This window comes from Saccopteryx leptura, chromosome 7 (assembly GCF_036850995.1).
Source record: "Saccopteryx leptura isolate mSacLep1 chromosome 7, mSacLep1_pri_phased_curated, whole genome shotgun sequence".
Taxonomy (NCBI): Eukaryota; Metazoa; Chordata; class Mammalia; order Chiroptera; family Emballonuridae; genus Saccopteryx; species Saccopteryx leptura.
The window spans coordinates 114,477,916-114,500,036 of NC_089509.1; the positions used below are offsets into that span (position 1 = coordinate 114,477,916).

General features: G+C 43.8%; 1 protein-coding gene across 1 annotated transcript in view; it reads left to right on the forward strand.

The window, feature by feature from the left end:
- The window catches only part of DIS3L2 (DIS3 like 3'-5' exoribonuclease 2), a 320,107-nt gene that overhangs the window by 57,198 nt on the left and 240,788 nt on the right, over positions 1-22,121 (forward strand). The window contains exon 5 of the mRNA XM_066345627.1: positions 1,928-2,029. Coding sequence (XP_066201724.1) covers positions 1,928-2,029 — 102 coding nt within the window. The remainder of the gene's footprint in view (positions 1-1,927; positions 2,030-22,121) is intronic.

The window sequence follows — 22,121 nt, forward strand, 5'->3', positions numbered from 1 at the left end:
GGAGGGGTGGAGAAGCAAATGGGCGCTTCTCCAGTGTGCCCTGGCCGGGAATCGAACCCGGGTCCTCCGCACGCTAGGCCGACGCTCTACCACTGAGCCAACCGGCCAGGGCCAAATTTTTAATACTGAGGTGTTCCCAAGTTTCATATCTTTAAGAGATTCTGCAACAGACACAGACTTCTGAATGGGTGAAGTAAGAGCTGGGTGGTGACGCAGTACTTGTAGATTTGTGTATCATCTGAGACCACTCCGTTCTGCTTCTCTTGGTTTCGGTGTCCTGGGATAGAACCACGACAGTACCAGTGTCTTGTCTTGAGTCTCTGTGCTGTGTAACGGTGGTGCAGCTGCTAACGGAAGAGGCATCTCATTGCATATGTTTTGACACATGCTAATGGGTCGGATGACCTACATGCAGACAGCTCTTTTTCATTCTTAGGCAGTGGGACACATCCGGTTGCTCTGAGAACTGCAGAAGGCAGTGATTAATGACGTGCCACACTTCAGTTGTTCACTCTCCGTGTCCTGGTTGCCTCTTTCTCCTTCTGAGAAGCTTGTCTGGAGGTCAGCTGCAGTAATTCTGTGTTTGTGGCTAACATGGTAGCTGTTCCTCAGGGACTAGGGTGGGTCAGGTTTGGCAAAGATGCAGGTCACAGCTGCCAGCCCATGGCTCCATTGGACACTGAACAGAAAGACTGTTCTAAAAGATCTCCAATGGTTTGTAACTGGAAACTATAAAAATTGCTGAGTGTCTAAAATCCCACGGGGGTGGTGAATTTGGAATGCTAATTTTAACTTTGACTAAAATGTCATAGTAATCACCTGCAGTCGTCTGTTGAGTGTTAAATCCATTCTATATCAAGTGTCTGTTAGAAACTTTAGCGTTTCCAAGCCTGTTTGCTATTACCTCCTGTAAGAAAAATTAACGTTTTACTTCTCTCCTATCCTCTGAAAAGAAGCATGTAGTATAAACTTTCAGAAGGATAAAAGAATAAGAGAGTACATGTTTGCATGTTTGTGATGAAACATTTTGAAAATACTTAATTTTGTCAGTTGCTGTTGAAAGCATGCTTTTCCTTCGCTGCCTCTTGCATTTGAGTGTTTTTGTAAAGTAATCTGGCACTAATTTTAGTAATCAAGACCAGGGAAGTTCACTGGGCGACATGTTTACAAGCATGGAAGCATGTGGTTCCGGGTGAAGGTGTCCGTGCCTTGTAGCATTCACGGTTTGGGGTTTACTCTGCTCCCGTCAGCGAGAGGTAGAGGATGGGAATGCTTTATGAATCTCCTTTTATGTCCCTTCCCTTTTCTTCTTTGTTTTCTACTTAGGTCTCCATAAAAACAAGCCTGGTTTTCTCTCTGGCACTTGCCTGGGGGGGGGGGTCTGGGGGGGTATGATTTTGCTGGATTCCTCTTCGAAAACTCACATTCTAGCTGGTTGCTGCTCTTGTTCTTGGTGTTCTTGAGGGACTATATGTTGGTTTTCTTTTTCTTGCTAACCTTCATTTACTTTTACTTTTACCCTTATTTTAAAAAATTCAGCTATTGTAGAAAATGTGTCAGCATGCTTTCTTTTATTTGAAACTAAAACGTATAAAAGGATAACTTACTCCTTTCTTATTTCACTTATGGAAAGCATGCAATCCCAGGCTTTTACTTCCTGTGTTTGTTTGTTTTTGGCCTGTCTGTAGGAGATCTTCTCTTCCTTGGTGATTTTTAGTCTTCTGTCAGTCTGCTCTTACGTGTTCATCCCACTTCTGTTAGTTCCGAGGAGACCGCGCCCCTCCTAGGTCTGCCTGTGGCTATGTACCAGTCAGTATCCCTGGTAAACCGGGGACAGGTTGTGGGGTCTACAGTTTTTAAACCAAGGAAGTAATTTTTGGTTTCAAGCTTTGGTCAGCTGATTCTTTTCTTTCTTTCTCCAACCTAGGATGGCGATCGCGACATTTTTATCGACGGGGTTGTGGCACGAAACAGAGCCTTGAACGGGGATCTGGTAGTTGTGAAGCTGCTTCCGCAGGAGCAGTGGAAGGTGAGTCAAATGTTCACTTTCTAAGGGTAGACTTCTCAGGGCCCCTCCCGTTCCAGGGTGCCTCAGCGAGGCATTATTGGGCCCTCATGGCCCTGTGGTTGCCTCAGAAACAGGCCGCGTAATGCTTGGGACATCAAAACATCTGGTGAACAGACATGGAATGATTTGCATTGTTTTCTCCGCTTTCTCCCTGTGATCTGTCTTCCCTGTCACGTGCTTTGCAAATTATATAACCTCTGTGTGCTTCAGATGCCTCCTCCGTAAAATGGGAATGATCATAGTACCTATTTCATAGGTTTGTCATGAGGATAAAATGAGAATACCTGTAAAAATCTTAGAATGGTGCTGGGTCAATGATAGCAGCTCAAGAAATGTTAATTCTTAATATTGATAATTTGTCCAGACATGTGAGAAGTATTACCTTATACCAGAGCTCTGTTGAGGCATAAGTTTAATTCTTCTTTTTAATCTGACAGAGTGAGAGTAATTGAGTTAGATCTATGTGCCAGGGATATGTAGGGTGCAGGGAAATTAGTCACATCCAAGATGACATAGTTCTTGTGCTGACAGTGCTTTTGGTTTGGAGGAAGGTTCAGGCAGGAGGAGTGGCTAGCAAGGTGGGTGGAGGAATGGCTAGCAAGGTGGGTGGGTCTAGCACTGACTCGGGGTTGACGCTAAAGACTAGGAGTGGAGTGCAGACAGTAGAGCACCTGTTGAGCTCTGCCAGGGCTGCTTAGAAGAGCAAGGCCAGGTGGCCTGGCATCGCACTGTCCTGGGCTGAGGTAGGGGATAGCTAAAATAAACAAGCATATGCACAAATAAACTGTTGTATCGTTTCCTTTGTTCTTCACCCATGTGTCTGTACACCGGCAAGCACATCCTTTCCTGGTACTGTCAGAAGCGCACCTACATTGGGCGGGAGCCCGGGAAAACGGGGTAGCCGGGGGGGATGAAGGGGTTCGTTGTTGTTGAGTTCTAGAAGGACAGATTTAGGAGTGGGGAATTCTTACCCCTGCCTTGGTGCCTTTACTTCTGGTCAGAAACACGTATCTGCTCTAAGACTCAACAAAGCAAAGTTGTGGTTTCCCCCCAAAGGTATAATTTTGTGAATTTCTGGGCCACTGGAGCTAGTTAAGCAGATAAGAATTTTCAGAAATTCTTACAGCATTCTCACAGTCAAAATATTCAGGCTACGTAGACACAGCTTGTTGTTTTTCTGTTTTACAGTTAAGATCTGTAAAATATTGCCATGGATACAGAGAAAGGCCTAGACTGGCAAGGAGGACCATGACTTTGAGATGCTGGTGGGAGTAGAGCGGCGGCTGTGACAGAGAGCTGGCCTTGGTGTGTGCACAGGCCCTCTTCCTGCGATGTCGAGGACAGTCCAGGGTTCCTAGCCTCCACTGTTTCCTGCGATGTCGAGGACAGTCCAGGGTTCCTAGCCTCCACTGTTTCTGGGGGGCCCTGCGGGTCTTCACAGTGGCTGCCTGACAACTGCTTTTTCTATTCAAGTCAGCCCCATTAGGTATGTCTCTTAGGACTCCTTAGAGTATTTCACAGCTTTCTGTTCTGAAGAGGGGAGCTCTGCTGACTGAAGCCCACCTGTGACAGTTGTTGGTGACAGACTCATAGCAGAAAGAAGAGAATATTCAGACTGTCATCAAGAATCCCTAACATGTAGCATCTAAACATCTCAAAGCATACTGGCCAATTGTATTACAGGTTTGTTAGTACAAAAGCATATTGTTAGCAAAGGAATTTGGAGCCAATGGTGTGAACAAATGTGAATTAATTGGATTATTCATCTTTGCTCCTTTATACTTGTGCTCCCCCCTCTTGGGTATGTAGCTAGAGGGCCTCTGGGGCTTTGAAAAAACAACAGTTCTTTTAGCTGTTGTAGTAAACAGTCAATTTATTTCACAGCTTGTTTTTTTGGCAAAATAGAGAGCTATCAAAGTATCAAACTGTGAGGCAATATAAAAAATAATTTGCTCATATATAACAATTTTAATTTCAGAATTATTCCACATTTTTAGTAGTTATGTACTTTTTTTTATTACAGACATCTAATGAAGGATAGTTGAAGGGCAAGTGATAGTTTATTTTCACTTTGTCAAGTGAGAAATTAATTGAATTCTTTGAGAACTTGGAGTTTTTGACAGAACTAGGGAGTAGAATCCAGAATCCAGATCTTTTGACTTTTAGCTTAATGATGTGTGTGTGTGTGTGTGTGTGTGTGTGTGTGTGTGTTTTGAGTGAGTGCACGTGTATGGATTTTTCTAGTGGTTTTCTTCAGGTTTTCACAGTGGGGGGGCACGTTGCCCAAACAGTTGGAGCCACAGCCCTGTTCCTGCCGGCCCGGGCAGGTACCCAGGTTTCTCACCCTCCACTCCTCTTGCTTTGTGCTAGATGCTGGGGGTACAGGCTCAAATAGCTACAGGTTTTGCTCTTAAGGAGCTCCTTGGGAGGGAATGGGATGGAATAACTGTGGTGTGGTTTATAGGACAGAAAGAAACGTGTCGTTACGGAGCGTGACACTGAGTGAATCAGGGAAGGTTTCATAGAGGTCACGTTGGAACTAAGGTTTGAGGGATGGGAATGGAGATGGAGAGAGGGTTTGTTGTGTTTAGGAGAGTGATTTGGGCTGAGAAAGATTTGGCAAGAGAGGATTCTGAAAATTCCCCCTTGGAGGGAGGAACACATGGAATAAACCTCTCTCTTCCTGCCACGCCATTGGCTGCAGCCCCTCCACCAACTCTGCTAAAAAGCAGGGATTCTTCACCATTCCCTAGGCCCTGCCCTCCATGAGCACGGTGTCCTGGGCCCCCTTTCACGGAGGCTCAGGGAACACTGCTCTTTGCTATGTGGTCTTCTATTTGCCTCTTCCATTCTCTTTCCTTTTCCTTTTCTTTCCTTTCTCCCATCAAATTCATCTCCCATAACTGTTAAACAACCTTGTCCTTCATCTTTTTTGTTGACTACAGAACGGTTATCCTACTGTTTTTCTTCTCCTAATGCTCCAATACTTTACATCACAAATCGGCATCATAACCCTGTGGCTGTTGAGGCTGCGTGCTCTTTAGTGCTCCCTGTGGATCAGGGACTGTACTTAGTGCCTTGCACCATTCTTCTTTTTATTTTTGACAGAGAACAAGAGTCAGAGAGAGGGACAGGGACAGACAGACAGAAAGGGAGAGAACTGAGAAGCATCAATTCTTCGTTGCGACACCTTAGTTGTTCATTGATTGCTTTCTCATATGTGCCTTGGCTGGGGCTACAGCAGAGAGAGTGACCCCTTGCTCAAGCCAGTGACCATGGGGTCATGTCTGTGATCTCACATTCAAGTCAGCGACCCCGCACTCAAGCTGGGGAGCCCGGGCTCAAGCCTGCGACCTTGGGGTTTCAAACCTGGGTCCTCTGTGTCCCAATCTGATGCTCTATACACTGTGCCACTGCCTGGTCAGGCTCACATTATTCTTTAGTTTGCTGTTATCCTATCTCAGTTTTGTGAATGAGAAACCTGAGGCTTAGCTTAAACATCGTACTTATTTAGGGAACTAGAGGTGACAGAGTTGGGATTCAGATTCACATCTCATTTTATGATCTCATTGCTGCTTGTTAACCCAGAGGAAGAAAAAAGAGAGTTATTTGATCTGTAGCTAGACATTGTCAGGTATTATAAAAATCAGCCTAAGTCCCAAAATGTAACATGTGCTTTAGCATTAGCTAATATTTTAAGTTGCCATCATGGGTAAAAAGATGACTCTGTTAATTCAGATGACTAAAGGCTTAGTATTATTTTTAGGAAATAAACAGTTTAGAAAAAAATATTTAGAATTCTAGTGGGCATACCTTAAGACTAGCAAGGTATGATATGGTGCTCAGGGCATTATGGAGGCAGATGTTGGGAATGCTTCACAACCTTACCAGACATATGTCATAGATAGTGGATCAGATACTGAGAGAGCTGACCCAATTTGAAAGCCAGATCAAGAGCTGGATACGGTACAGGGTCAAAGGGGCTACAGACCCAGAGGCCATCCTGACCTGTGGGCAGCAGGTCCCGTAGGTATTCAGGAATTAGGTAGGCAGTTGTCACGCAGAAGGTAGTCCTTCTAGGGCTTTGGGACGGGGTTCTAATTTCAGAAATGTGAGACTGTCTTATCACAAACAGACTAGTTGAGGCAGCCACTGGGCTTCGCATCAGGGTGGGATTTGATCCCCCAACTAGAATTGGCTGGAGCAGTACTGGGGACAAGAACCAAAGTGGAACACTAGCCCTGAGTTCCAGAATTCGGGGCCTTTTCTAGTTGTCTAAAGGACATTCAGGAGCCCAGAAGTTAGCTCTGGTATCTTGGATCTGGAAGGTGGGTTAAAAGCTAAGACTCCTATAGGAGGAGCCAAAGCTGTTTAAACATTGCCCACCTTGCTTGATTGGGAGTGAAGGTGAGCAGCTGAGTTGATGCAACCATAGTGAGTTACCCTGAGAAAATCAAAGAGAAGGAGGCAGATAAGAGCGTATTAAAATTACACTCAGTCAGGTAAAGCAGCATGAAAGAGAAGTCAACTAGCTGGAGACTAGCCAAAGGATGGATTGCAAGTGAAATTTCTACTCACTGGAACTTAGCTTCTATATGCTTTTGTCTGAATATTTAAAAATAGAGTAAAACAGCCTGGAATTGATTTGATAATTGATACCCACTGGAAAACTATGATGCTGTTCATTTATCCTGTAGATGTTTGTTGAGCATCTGCATTGTACTGACAGGAGACAGTGGGAATAAATCAGTCAAACACTTTGTTAGCTAGGTCTAAATTTCTCTTGGGACAGGATTCTTTCAGTTAACTTACAGTGGAGCAAAGGCTAGATACATGAATTAAGGAGGTATAGTTATTCTGTATTTTCTAACCTGTCTATTATGCTAAGAAAATATTTTTATTTAATGATACTAATACTTTATCAAGGGAATAATAGATGTATTGATGGGTATTTCGGAAGAGAGTGGCATCGAAAGAAAAAACTTGAGTTTGGAAGAATAAAGGAAGTACTGCTAGGAGTAACTACTCTTGTTCTAAATTAAACAAACAATAGAAAAGAAATCAAAGTGCATATTTAATCCCTGGTTTTCAATGGCTATTCCAAATCCTCTTATGGTAACATGAAATTGATCTAGTACAGTAAATTGTTTCCTTTGACAACTAACTTTTCCTTCAAGTGATTGTTTTAAAGTTTTGTCTTCCAAGTTCTTCTTTAAATATGCACCCATCATACTAGATTATATTTAATTTAATCTTTTATATAAGCACTATCATTTTGGATTGCTCTCAATTCCAGTGGAATTAGGATTTCTTAGAACTGTTTGGGTACTTGGCCTGGATGGCAGGCCCAGAAAGGACTTGGAAGGTACTTCATGATGGAGGGTAAGGTCTTTGGAACTCCACCCACAGCAGCATGGTAGGTAGGCTATATCTACTACCACGATCGGATTTCCCCCAAATGTTATATACACAAGTCTATTTTTAACAGCCAGCCTTTGTTCATTATTGCCAGCTCTGGGATCAGATACTTCCGGTTCTTCATTGCTTTAAACATGCTTTCAGATCTCTGTAATTCAGATGGAAATGCCTGAAATAAGGAATATATCATTTAAGGATAAAGTACCGTCTTTGTGCTGGGAAACTCCCAATTAATATTTCAGGATTATTTGCTAAAAACTAATTCGTTCCTTCTTAACTCCATGGAGATGGTTTGATGAAATTCATGCTCATAAGGAATGAGTCAATGAAGGTAAGTGCTGACAACAGTGTCGGCGTATTACAAGTGCTTGAGAAACGTCAGGTATTTCTACAGTGTGTCCGTAAAGTCATGGTGCACTTTTGACCGGTCACAGGAAAGCAACAAAAGATGATAGAAATGTGAAACCAAATAAAATGAAAACCCTCCCAGTTTCTGTAGGATGATGTGGCAGCATGTGCGCATGCGCAGATGATGACGTAACACCTTGTATACGTGTATACAGCGGAGCAGCCCACGGCCATGCCAGTCGAGATGTGGACGGTACAGAGGGAAGTTCAGTGTGTTCTGTGGCTCACTAAATTCGAATCCGTGACGAAAGTGCAATGTGAATATCAGCGTGTTTATAACGAAGCGCCACCACATAGGAATAACATTACTCGGTGGGATAAGCAGTTGAAGGAAACTGGCAGTTTGGTGGAGAAACCCCGTTCTGGTAGGCCATCAGTCAGTGACGAGTCTGTAGAGGCTATACGGGATAGCTACCTAAGGAGCCCAAAAAATCTGTGCGTGAGCCCACATCGAACTGCACTGAATAGGTTTGAAACTAGGAGAGTTTTTCTTTTATTTGGTGCAGATTTCACATTTCTGTCATCTTTTGTTCCTTTCCTGTGACCAGTCAAAAATGCACCATGACTTTACGGACACACTGTATTCTTCTTCTTTGAAATGAGGACTGAGAGTCATAGTTTGGCCAAGATCATATAGCAACTCAAATTTACTATTTCCCGCTCTTGAATTTACCGCTGACAGCATTTGCTCACAGCAGACGTAAAGTGTTCCCGTAATGTGTTTGTGATTTAATAAGCAATTACTTTGAAGTGTCTAAATTCCTGGACAATTATGTGGTGGATAAGGTTATGCTATGAAACGACATGGCTTATTTCTCACTCATGTTGCTTGCCCATCAAGATCATTCAGGGCTTTGCTTTGTACTGTCTTCATTCAAGAGTTCCAGGGTAAATGGGACAGCTGCCATCAGAATATTCCTCTTTCCTGTGGCAGAGGAAACAGCCCTGAGGGCCACATTTAAAGTGCCTTCCTCCAAAAGAACTGATAGCAGAACTATCAGTTCTTACAACTCAGTGGCCAGAAAGAGTCCCCTGGCCCTACTCAACCACAAGAGAACCAAGAAGTGTAACCCTTTCAAATGTCTCCAAGTTGTGATACTAGGATATAGCTGGTGGACTTGACCAACGACTATCAGACTGGATTAATTATACGTTACATTCTTGACTAGCCATCTGAAAAGGTATATGGCATTGGTCATTAGGCAGATCAGACAGAAACTTATATGTTGCTTACTACAAATTCATTCCCACCAGTGAAAAAGGAATTCAGAAGTACCTGGAAATGATCTAGATGGTATTTAAGATTACCCTTAGTTATATAATTCTTGCATTAGTATAATGGAAGATAGGAAGTAAATTTGTTGATCTTCGAATTAAGTAATGATTAATTAAATGATCTTTGATTTTATTTTTGTAAATGAAAGGCAAGCAAGGAAAGGTACTGGCATTTCTTTGGTAATATTTATAAACCATAAAGAGTTTATTGTTTACAATAGCCAAGATCTGGAAACAGCCCAAGTGTCCGTCAGTGGACGAGTGGATTAAAAAGCTGTGGTACATATACACAATGGAATACTATATGGCCGTGAGGAAGAAAAAAATCTTACCTTTTGTGACAACATGAATGGACCTGGAAACTATCATGCTAAGTGAAATAAGCCAGACAGAGAAAGAAAAATATATGACCTCACTCATTTGAGGAATCCAATGAACAATGTGAACTAGGCAATGGAACAGAGACAGAGGCGGGATCAAAGGGACCAGAGGGAAAGCGTCAGAGGGAAAGTAGAAGAGAAGATGGGATCAGAGAAGGAAAAGAGATGAATGAAATGATATATACATAACACAGCATTATAGAGAACAGGACAGCAAATCCTGGAGGGAAGGGGGGAAGGCATTGGGGCATGGGGGGGCCGAGGGGAATGAGGGAGTGGGGGTAGATATATTCGGTGGGACACTTGAGCCTATGTAAACACAAATTAAAATCATAAATAAAAAGAAAAAAAATTATCATTAATAGTACTATTGTGATATTGTTGTTTGTTACTGCCATTGTTAAAATTTTTTCCTTAAAGAAATTTAATAGATATACCTTATCTTATGTTTTATAGAAACTAGTAATGGTTTGAGGCATATATTATATATAACTGTATTATGAATTTAGGTTTCTGTCAAAGTAGGGGAAACATGACAGCTTTAAACATTATTCAAATAAAAGAGTATGAAAATTTTATTTCTAACTTTGTGCTCTTAGAAAATTATTGGTTCAGAAAAAGTTTACCACCAGGAGACTCACCATTGGTTTAAGTATAAGAAATAACAGTACCACCAAACCTAGCATAAGACCCACATCTAGATTACTTCAGAATAACTCTTTTAAGATTAGCTTTTATCAGCTGATTTTAAAATCAGTGTTTGGGGTTGCTCAGTGACTGTATAACCCCAAAGAAATTCTTCAGGACACCACCTGTTGAAAAATAGCTTTTTGTTTGGCACTTGGGCCTAGCTATCTGCAAAACAAGGAAGAAAGTGCTAATGGGAAAGCAAAGACTTCATTTCTTTTTCTCCCTCCCTCCTTCCCTCTCTCTCTCTCTCTCTCTCTCTCTCTCTTTCTTTCTTTTTAAATTTTGACTTTAGAGAGAGAGGAAGGGGGAGAGAGGAAGTGAGACAGGAAGATCGAGCTGTCCCTGTATGTGCCCTGACCAGGGATCGAACTGGCAACCTCTGCGCTTTGGGACGAAGCTCTAACCCAGGGGTCCCCAAACCTTTTACACAGGGGTCCAGTTCACTGTCCCTCAGACCGTTGGAGGACCGGACTATAAAAAAACTATGAACAAATCCCTATGCACACTGCACATATCTTATTTTAAAGTAAAAAAACAAAATGGGAACAAATACAATATTTAAAATAAAGAACAAGTAATTTAAATCAACAAACTGACCAGTATTTCAATAGGAACTATGGGCCTGCTTTTGGCTAATGAGATGGTCAATGTTCGGTTCCATATTTGTCACTGCTAGCCGTAACAAGTGATATGACGTGCTTCTGGAGCTGTGAGACGTTTGTCCTGTGTCACCGGAAGTAGTACTGTACGTGAGCGACGCTGCGCTTTGCGGCATCCGCATCCTGTGCTCCTCTCACTGACCACCAGTGAAAGAGGTGCCCCTTCCAGAAGTGCAGCGGGGGCCAGATAAATGGCCTCAGAGGGCCGCATGTGACCCGCGGGCCGTAGTTTGGGGACCCCTGCTCTAACTAGCCGAGTTATCCGGCCAGGGCGCAAGAACATGTTTCTTACATGATTGGGGACTTTCCCAGTGAAGCTAGAGAGCTTCTTGTTCATGTAACTTTCTTCCAACGCTTTGGGCAGGTCTTAGCTTGACAAGAAGGTCAGCCACAATGTAGATGAGCTCCTCGCTTCTATTCTATTGTGAGCACACAGGTACACACAGTTCTACTGCGCTTTGTAGCTGGGGCCAGGCTCCGTTTTTTCATTCTTTTCTGCTTATTCAAAGTTAAATCTCCTAAGCAGATTACCTCCAGGGATCATTTATATGTGGCAGCCAGACTGGTCTCAGGTGCACAATAACTTCCTGTGTGTGTCAGCTTCTGAAACATGGACGTGCCCAGAGCTCACAGGGAACATTTGAGGTCTTGTTGGTTTGAAATGAAATGTGACGTTATGTGAACAGTGAATTGGAAGTGATATAGGGTTCTATACAAAGAGTTGTTTCAAAATACAGTCTCTGTGGTGGAGAAGGAACTACCTCATTGGTGACAAACATGTCCCCCACCCCCATTCTCTACAGTGGTGATGCTCCCTCACACTTGGGGCCAAACCAGTTAAAAACAACAACAACAAAAAACCCTTAGACAGATATATTTTAAAAATCAGGTCAGTGTTTATTCAGGGATCTTGGGAAATTTGCTTTAGATTGTTAGAGTTTGCCGGCCAGGGCCCTGGCTCTGGGCCTGCTGAGGCCCGAGGAAGTCCGTGGGCTTCAGAGAGGGGAGCATGCTGCTGTCCCTGCGCCGTCCGTGCTGAGGGGTCCCTTCTCCATCCTTGTCTGGACTAGTTTTAGGTGGCTCATTAGGCAGGGACAGGGCCCATGCTCTCCTGACCCACTAGAGCAGTGATTTTCAGTCCTTTTCATCTCATGGCGCATGTAAAATTCTGCTGCATACTGAAAAACGTATTTTTTGCTGATCTTAAAAAAAAAAAAGATATAATTTTGGTTGTTGTCATTTTTTACTTGACAGTCTAGGGGGAGAGAGGTCAGTGCCCCTGACTAAATGGTCAGGTATGGTATGTGTTAAAAATTCTTGCAGTGCACAGGTTGAAAACACTGCGCTAGAGGTTCGAGAGTGGACTGTTAGGTGTGGGAGTGATAGTGGGCATCTTAAAGAGCAGAGGACCGCCACCCTGTAGAGCAGATGTTTGAACTCACGGTCCCTGAGAAGCGGCATGTTTGGTGCAGAGGAGCTCTTCGGGAGAGAGCAGATTGTGTGAGTTCCCGGAGGCGGACCTGTCACTGTCATTGTTTTGTCCCAGCTGCCCCAGGTTTGGCTGGGGGGAGTCACCCGAGTGGGCTTCTTTGTCATTTTTTGAACACCTCTTTATCTTCTGGACACTTGTCTTTATAAAGAAGCCTACTTTAAGCATTTCTAAGTAGGCTTCAATTTTGTTCTTGACTAGGATTGAAAAATTGGCCACATCCTGCAGACACAAGGGACTGTCAGTCTGTCCCACCTCCTTGCTGTAGTGATTGATTCAGGAGCAGGCATGGGACCCAAACAAACCCTAGTAGAGTAATCCTGGGACTTCTTTTTCAGAGCACCTGGGTAAGAGTTTCCCTTTTTTCCCCGATCTGTTAAGATGATGGGATATAACTTGGAAGCTACGGGAATCCTTCTTGACACCATGAGGAGAGAGGCTGCTCTAGTAATGGAGTGAACACTGAGGAAGGCTGACCTGAGACACACATGCATACACGCATACACACACACACGCACTCACATGCACGCACGCACACACGCAGTTCTACAAATGTCAGATGAAGCTCTCAATCGGTCAGATTGGCTCAGTTACCTAAGTCAATAAGTTACTTTTAAAAAGCCAATTCTATTTGGGTTTTCTTTCTATTGTGGCTAAAATGATATTTAATACATTGCATATATTTTAAAGACTTAAGTCAAAATACAGTAACAAGTAAGATTCAAAGGAAAGCCACCACAATGTCCAAAGTTCCCTGTACACGCATGATCTCTTTCACTAAACTGAGTGACCGTCTGTCCCTTCCCTGAGCGCTGTGCTGGGACATTCTCTCTCTCTCTCAGGCGCTCGACTGTAGGACTTACTTTCCTAGGTTTGTGTCCATCCAGTTTCTTGCCTGACTTTTTAAAAACTTTCTGAGCTACAGAACTTGGTGTTAAATTCTGCCAAATTCTCTTTCCTACCCCTCTGCTCCTTTCTGGCATCAAAATATTTGTCACTTTGCTCCTGAGATTGCTCTAGTTGACTTCTACTGTGCTCTGTGAACCGGCCTTCGTCTAAGGGGGCACATACCTGCTTTTTTTTTTTTTTAAAGATTTTTATGTATTGATTTGAGAGAGAGAGAGAGAAGGCGTGGAGGGGTGTGAACCCCCGATTTATAGTTGCTTCTTGTATGTACCTTGACCGGACAAGCCCGGGGTTTCGAACCCGTGACCTCAGCATTCTAGGTTGATGCTTTGTCCACTGCACCACCACAGGTCAGGCCATATACCTGCTTCTTATGCTCCTTGGTGACTAGGTACAGAGGCTTGGTTGTACCAGAGTTAGGTCGGGGTTAGTTGCTTTTGGTGGCTGTGCAGAAGAGGGAGGAAGGCACATGCTACAGGACATGCATGATTCTGTTTCAGGTTCTTTGACTTCTTAGCAGCAGTGTCCAGAGCCCCTGCAGCCTGACGACTTGGACTTTGGCTCTCTTCCTCTCCCACAGCCCATGCCTGGTTAAAGACCTGTGGGGGCCCCTTGACAGGTACAGATCAGTTCTGCCCGAGCCCCTCCCCCTTTCTTTCTGAATATAGCTAAACCAAAATCGAGCCCTTTTTAAAGGGTGTTATATAGTTTTCCTACTGTAATCACAGAGAAGTAGAAAGAGGGAGACATAGTCTGCTGTTCTAAGTTGTTAGAAACCTATTCTTGGGTTGCTGTGACCTAGGCTGGAAAGAGTTTGCAGTGGCCTGTGCATGGTTTATAATGGGAGATATTGGCAGGTAAGATTAAAATGGTCAACAAAGGTCTGGACATTGAGAAGGTCAAGGTCTGTGGTAAGTCAAAGAACGGAGAGTTAGTTTCTCTAAAGAGGAGAAATCCATGGAAATTTTTTGAGTCAGAAGGTAATTTAATCAGAAATTTCTAGAAATTTGTAGGATGGCGGCATTGAGAATACCAGGAAATTTGTGGGGCTATAAGAGTGCTTGTAGAAAGAAGAGCGAAGTGTTTGGTGAAGCAGTGTGTTCAGTGCAGGGAGAGTCAAGTGTGGCTGTGGGTTTGACGGCCTGAAGCGGTGGTTTAAGTGGTGTGGAAAAGAAGGAGACCAGGAAAGGAACTGCTGTGAGGGGAAGGACAGCAGCAGTTTTTGATGCTTGAGTGCAAGGGGGTAGTAGTACGTTAAGAGAGAACTGTCTAGAAGACATTGTGTTAGATGCTATGTCAAGTGTTGGGAGAGAATGGTGAGCACATAGGCAGTAAAAGTCCCCATCTCTGTGGAGCCTGCGTTTCACTGGGAAAGACGTAGTAGTGTAAATAAAAGACCACGCTCAGCACGCTCAGTAGTGATAAGTACTGACGGTGAAAAATGAAATAAGGAAGAGAGATAAGAATTTGGGGGGTGGGATTGAAATTTTAAATAGGGTGACCAAAGGCGTCCTCTTCGAGAAGGTGACTTTGAGTAGGAACTGAAGGAAGTAAGGGAGTTATCCTTGTGCCGATCTTGGGCAACAGCACCTGTGTGCCTGATGTGTTCACGGGACGGCGAGGAGGCGGAGCTGGAGGAGAGCTGGAGAGGCCAGAGGGCTGGCGTATAGCTCAGGCAGGGCCTGTGCAGCAGGGAGGAGTTGTGTTCTAGCTCTGATGGAGGTGGGAAGCCTTGAAGGGTTAGCACATTGACATGATATGACTTCTGTTTCATAGGCACTCTGGCTGCTGTGTTGGGAATAGACTGAAAGGGGGCAAAAGTAGAAGACCCCTTACAAGGCTATTGCCGGCATCCAGGTGAGAGATGGTGGACCAGGGTGGTGGCCATGGTGGTGGTGAAGGTAGAGTTGACAAGATGAGCTGGCAAATATGATAGTGGTGTGTGTGTGTGTGTGTGTGTGTGTGAGAAAAAGAGAGAGAGAGAGAGAAAGAGAGAGAGATTAATTGACCTAGAAGGATAACAGAATTTTTGGGCTGAGTAACCAGAAGACTGGAGATAGTTTGTTCTGTTCCTGTTAACTAAATAAAAGGTACCTTTGGATGGTCGACCTTAAGCAAGCAAAGTTCCCAATAACAGAGATGCCTGTAATATGTCTTTAAAACGATAGTATTCATGGTCATATTTTATAATGAAAGAAGCTATTGGCAAGCCTTGTCAGAAGCTCCCTGTGGAAATATCAGTTGCTTTTCTTGGCTCCAAGATATTTCCTGAACAGTGTATTATACTTTGTCCCAAGTGTGCCATTAAGGGATTTGAAAGTTTGTTCAAACATGTGTGGCAAGTGAGTGCTGTCACTTAAGCCTGGCCAGTGGAGCCAAGAAGTGAAAAGTAGCTTCCAGGTGGACGGTGCCATGCATCAGGTCTGAACCAGAGAATCAGGTGGTGGGGTGGGCGGGGCACCGTCTCCAGGCTTAGAGCTTCAGCCCACACCGCTTAACTAAACCGCCCTCTCAGCAGAAAGTGCGTGTGGACAGGTCTGAGTAAATCTTCTGGAAAACCTCCAGTATACCGAGTTGATAGCAGCCACCTATCTCGGGAATGTAACAGAATTTATTTGCTGGAACAGAATTTTCCAGTGCTAATATAGATTTGCTCTTTTTTAAGAATAAGATTTAAAATAGCACTCTTCAAAGATGGCTTTTATGTTCAAGGAAGGGCTTTTCTATATCAAATAAGGGGTAAACTGTGAAATGTTTCATGCTTGGAGTTTGGGTAAGCCCTGTGTGAAGGACATGTTACTTGGCATTTTTATTTAGGATTCTTTTGAATTGTTTGGTTACAGAGACTCTTTCTGTGGCTGTCCAGTTTTATAATACATTGTATTCATTTTAAAAAGAAAGGGAAGAAAATCTAATCAATATCAAACTTGGAAGTGGCCAGATTCTTGATTCTGGTAAGTTTCAGTTGCTATTTGCAGTTGATCTAATTTACAGCTCAGTGTAGACGGAACCCCCCACTCCCTTTCTAAGGGATGGATTGGTACTTCACAAGTCCGTAGGAATCAGGAAAAAGTCTCTGGAAGTTGTGCTCCGATCTATACTTTCTTTTCTTTAGGCTTTTGTGCCTTTTCTTGCTAGAACTGTTGTTTTCAAATTGGGGAATGGTGAACTTGATGGTTGAGTTTATATTGAAACTCGAGTTATAATTTAGACATGAAACCTTAGAGTTATTTTAGAAAAATTGTATTTATTTCAATGACTTTCCATTTTCATTTGCATTTGTATTTATGTTTGTTTCTTATGGTGATAAGCTTCAATTGTGATAAAATAACTAATAACTCCTGTACTCCAGATATAGTGTATTAATGAGGGAGAGTGCAGTATCATACTGACAAGCTTCTCAGTTTAGCTGCTTGGCAGTTATTCCATTCATTTCATGCAGTTTTTAAAGAACATTTCTTTTACAGCTAATTTAAATCCTTATTCTCTTCAGAAGAAGAGAAAAGGAAACCAATATTTATTGAGCATGTTTTTGTTTTGTTTTTAAGTGAGAGAAGGGGAGATAGATAGATTCTTGCATGCATCTGACCGGGATCTGATGCTCAAATCAACCAAGCTATTTTTAGCACCTGAGACTGACACTCAGACCAACCAAGCTATCCTCAGCACCTGGAGCTGACATTTGAACCAGTTGAGCTACTGGCTGAGAGAGGGGAAGAGAGAGAAAAGGGTGAGAGAGAGGAGGAGAGAAGCAGACGATCCCTTCTCTGTGTGCGCTGACTAGGGATCCAACCAGGGGCATCTGCATGCTGGGCCGACACTCTTATCTACTGAGCCAACTGACCAGGGCTATTTTGAGAGCCTGTGAGAATATAAAAAATGAATGTGACATGGTTTGCTGCCTGGTTGGAGAGAGAACTATGCAAACAAATAAATGGAATGTAGCCTGATCAAGAGACCATGTAACGAAAGAATAGTTAAAGAACAGCACTGGAACACAGGAAGGAAATAGAACATTTCTTAAGAGAGGGAGGCTAGTCAGAGAAACACAGAGAGCTGGGTCCTGAATGTTGATTATTTGCCAGGCAGACAGAAGATGAGGCATGTTATGTAGTGGATGCTATGGTGGGGAGCTGTATATGTAAAGCTCACCCTGGATCTGTTTGTGTGAAATCCCCAGAGGAGTGTCCAGAACTGCAGGCACTGGTCTTAGCGCCCTAGATCTGTGTGCTTGTCACCGCTCTGCTATTTAGTTGCTGTGGGGTTGTGCCATGTGTGAACCTGTTATTTCCTCTGTGAGATGGAGATAATTATTTTCCTCTGTATCACCTGGGGTCATTCTGTGGGTCAAATTGGTCAGTGTGTGTAAAAGCACAGGGAAGATTATATAATAGGGATATGAAGAGTGAAAATAAAAGCCTTAGCATATATTATGATTAACATATTCATAATAATATTTAAATTCTCTTTACTTCCCTAACTCCTGTCCCTTATTGAACCCCGTTTATTTGAGTCTTTTTCTCAGGGCTCTAGTCTCAGCTTCTCTTTTCAGTTGACACGTGGCCCTGGGACACCTTTGCCTTACTGACAAACCGTTGTGGTTAATTCCCTAATCTGGACGTCGGTCCCCCAGGATGCTCTTCCACCTTCAGACCTATATGTCCGCTGCCACCTGGACGGTCCTTTATTACCTGGGACTTCCTGGGTCTGAAGACTGAATTTGTTTTCCCTACACGTATCCATTTATTAAGCTCCCTGGCACCTGTGCTAAGAGCTTTTCATAGATGATCTCAGTTTCTACAATATACCTGTGATACTGGATACTCTTGTCCTCCTGTTAAAGATAATGAAACCGAGATTCAAAGTGGTGCAGACCCAGTTTGTTGACTGGAGTTCCACTTTTTCCTACTTCTTCACTTAACATGCTTTACACTTAAGACCAGACTCTACATTGGTCTTCTGGACTCTTCACGTCTGCGTCTTCATCCTCCTTTCTTACTCTGGCTGCACACTTTACTGCCAGCCTTTCCCGAAGAAAAATCTGCACATTCTCACCTCCTGGCTTTTGCACAGATGTCCTTTCCCAGCTCAGTCTTCTCCTTTTCTTGTGCTTACTGGTCGGCCTCCGGAGGGAGGCGGGGCAGCAGTGGAGTGAGCAGGGGCGTCAGCCGAGAGGCCTGCCCTCGCCTCCCTCCTCTCACCTCCCTCCTCTCACCTCCCTCCTCTTCCCCTCCTCTCACCTCCCTCCTCTCACCTCCCTCCTCTCACCTCCCTCCTCTCACCTCCCTCCTCTTCCCCTCCTCTCACCTCCCTCCTCTCACCTCCCTCCTCTTCCCGTCCCTCAGTCCCACAAAGGGCTGGATCTGTCACAGACATCCCAGCAGTGTGCTGTTGGGCGTTCTTGCTAACGTTTGCTATTGTCAGGATTTCTAGTTTTTGCCCAACTGTGGTTTTATAGTGATATCTCCTTGTGGTTTTAGTTTGCTTTTCTACCGTGACTAACGAGGCCGAGCACCTTCCCATCTTGATCGGCTACTTCCCGTTTCCGTTTTATGAAGCATCTCAAAGCCTTTCCCATGTCTCTATTGGATTGCCTGCCTTTCACTGATCTGTAGGTGTTCTTTATACATTCTGGACATGAGCACTTCTATGGCTTTCTTTTCAATGTCTTTTATGTTATCTTAGGATAAAAAGAAATTTTATTGTTATGGAGTTAAATTCATCATTATTTTCTTTTTATGTGTATTTAAGACATTTCCCTATATAGTTTCTCATATATTATTTCCTGAAATTCCGCCAGCCTTTTAGATCAGCATGTTCCTTAGCCGTTCTTCACTCATGTGGTTGCAGTGTCTCTGATTCAGCAGGTGTTCTTGTCTTCGGGGCAGGGGGTTCGACCAGGTTTTGCCATTCATTTCATTACTAACCCAACGCTTATGTTCCCCTTGAAGTAGAGGAGTCATGCTACAGCCACGCCCTTTCCCAAAGGGTCTGTCTCCTCTTCTCCTGGGTCTTTCAACTCAAGATTTTGAGTGTAGGCCTCCTCCCTTATTCCTCTCGATGGTGAGCTTCTCGTAGCCTGTCCTCAGTTGCATCCCTAGTAGTTTTCAGGGTTCCTCCAGGTGCTTCTAAAGAGGCAAGATTATTGCTCTCCATCCCCCAAGCAGAAGGACTGCAGCCGCACGGAGAAGGGGACCGCCTTCTCCTTACCGCACGGCCACCCTGTCTTACCTTCTGAAAGGAGACAATAGGTAGATTATGGATCCACCCTCGGTGAAAGCAGCTGCAAGGTGTGTCTGACAACTGCCTCTGTGTGTGTGTGTGCGCACGTGTGTGCGCATTTGGGTTTGGGGAAGGGGAGTTCAAGGAAACTAAAATTAAGTATTGCAGTGTGCTATTTCTTGAGCATTTTTCATAGCTGCGAGTGGCACTTTTATTTCCTATCTCAGTACTCCCCAGCTGCTATCTGCCTATATTTTCACTGCTTATTTTTACTAGCAGGGTTCGTAGGATGCCCATTCTACTCTGTTTATGGAATAAGACTGAGAGTGCAAAAGTTTTGTGTCGCCCAGCAACTGGATTCCCTCACCAAGCCCTTTCTGTCCCATCCTCCAGAGACTAGACTCGCTCTCCAAGGGAGCACGGACCCCAGGGGCAGCATGCACGCGGGATACCAGGTGCACTCGGCTGCCTCACTGTCCCAGGTCTGGGGGGGAGGGACCAGAGGAATCTGTAAAGTCAGTAACATATCCGTTCTTCTCAGGCCCTCGTCCTCTTACTCTGAGCCCTGAGCTCTCCAGAGTATCGATCAACCTGAACTGGTAGCCTTCAGCACCAGGCCTTTGCTCTCCTCGCTTGTACCTTCTTACAGAGTATTTTCCCTCGGTTTGTAGATAGAAAGATTTCTACCTTCCATCTGAGTCCCAGAGGGATCTGCTAAACTTCAAAGCATGGAACCACTGAACTAGGCTTTTCAGCTTTTTTGAGGTCAGCGCTGCAGAAGAAGGCCTCTTCCTTCACATATCTAAGGGAAATTGGGCTCCTGGTTCCTAACCCACAGACTCTTGTATCTGGAGACTGTTCTGAAAGTTCTCTTGCATCCTGATGACCTTTTATATTTCTTCCTTCACTGTTCTACACATTTATTCATGTGTTTATTCATCAGATATTGAGTACCTAGATTGATTATGCGAGTTGCTATAGAATATACAAAGATGTATGTATAAGATATAATTGGTGAGCATATAGTCTTAACAGATATGGTCAATCAACTACATAGATAATGCTAATATAGTGAAGAAGTGGGGGAGTTCCACTGGAGAGGTATAGATAAATTGCTTTGGGACATTGGAAAAGGGTGAATTTATGTGCCTAGTGCAGGTGAGGGTGCTGGGATAGGGAGGAACTGAAGTCTATGTGGTGGATTCGGGGTTAGAGAAAATCCAAGCCATTTGGGCTAGGTCTTGAGAGATAGATAGATTGATATATGAAGATGTTAGATGCAATGTGCCATCTTTTTTTTTTTTTTTTTAAGTGAGAGGAAGGGAGATAGTAAGATAGACTCCCACATGAGCCCCAACCGGGATCCACCCGGCAACCCCTGTTGGGGAATGCTTGCATCAACCAAGGTACTTTTGGCGCCTGAGGCTGACACACTCAGACCAACCAAGCTATTTTCAGCACCTGGGGCCAATGCTCTAACCAGTCAAGCTACTGGCTGAAGGAGGGGAAGAGAGAGAGAAGGGGAAGAGGGAAGGGGAAGGAAGCAGTTGGTTGCTTCTCTTGAGTGCCCTGACTGAGAATCAAAACCAGGTCATTCATATGCTGGGCTGATGCTCTATCCACTGAGCAAGCCAGCCAGGGCCCCATCTGTGGTTCTTGATTTGTTCAAATGAGATTTGAATACACACTTTGTCAGCTCTAACCATGATCACTTCATGGAGGTTCCAGTTTTATCAGGGAAGATAGACTTTGAATAAAACCATTTCTTAATTAATTAGTATATTCATTCATTTGATCAATCAATATATATTTGAGTGCTACTAAATGCTATTCTTAACTTTTGAAATTCAGCAGTGAGTAAAGTAGATAGCCTCTCTGCTCGTGAAACCTAAATTCAAAGTAAATACGTATGTAATGTATTTGCAGGTAGTGATAAGTATAGGGATGGAAAATAAAGCAGAGTGAGAGGGTAGAGTAATGGCAAAGAGGGAAGGCCTTTCTCAGAGTAGAGACCTGAACAAAATGTGGAGAGCAAGCCCTGTGAATAGCTGGGCAAATGAGGACATAGCACATGTGGAACCCTCAAGATGGAAGGGTTTAGTATTTTAGGCATAGCAAAAAGATCTCTAGCATTGGAATAGAATTGGCAAAGGATGAAGTTGTAGAAAATGAGAATGGAAAAATCGATACGGGCCAGATTTGATAAGGCCTTGTGGCAGGCATGGTGATTGAAGGGTGTTGGGGAAAGGACATGATCTGATTTGTTTTCAGAGGACCACTCTAGTTGCTTTGGTCTAAAATGGAAACCAGGAAACCGGTTTTGCAGTAGTTCAGCAAGGAGATAAAAGTTTTCTGGATTTGTGTAGCAACAGTGGATATGACAAGAACATACATTTTCAGGGAAGGGCCTATGGATTGGATGTGGGGTGTGAGAAGGAGAGCCAAGGTCGGTAATGCCACAGTTTGGTGCCACTGCCTTAAAGAGGGAATGCTGAGAGAGGAGTGGGTTCTGGTGAGGACCAAGGGTTCTCTTGTTTGAGATGCCAGCTGACACCCAGATGAAGATGTAGTAAGGAACTGGATACGGACCTGGAATTCAAGGGAGA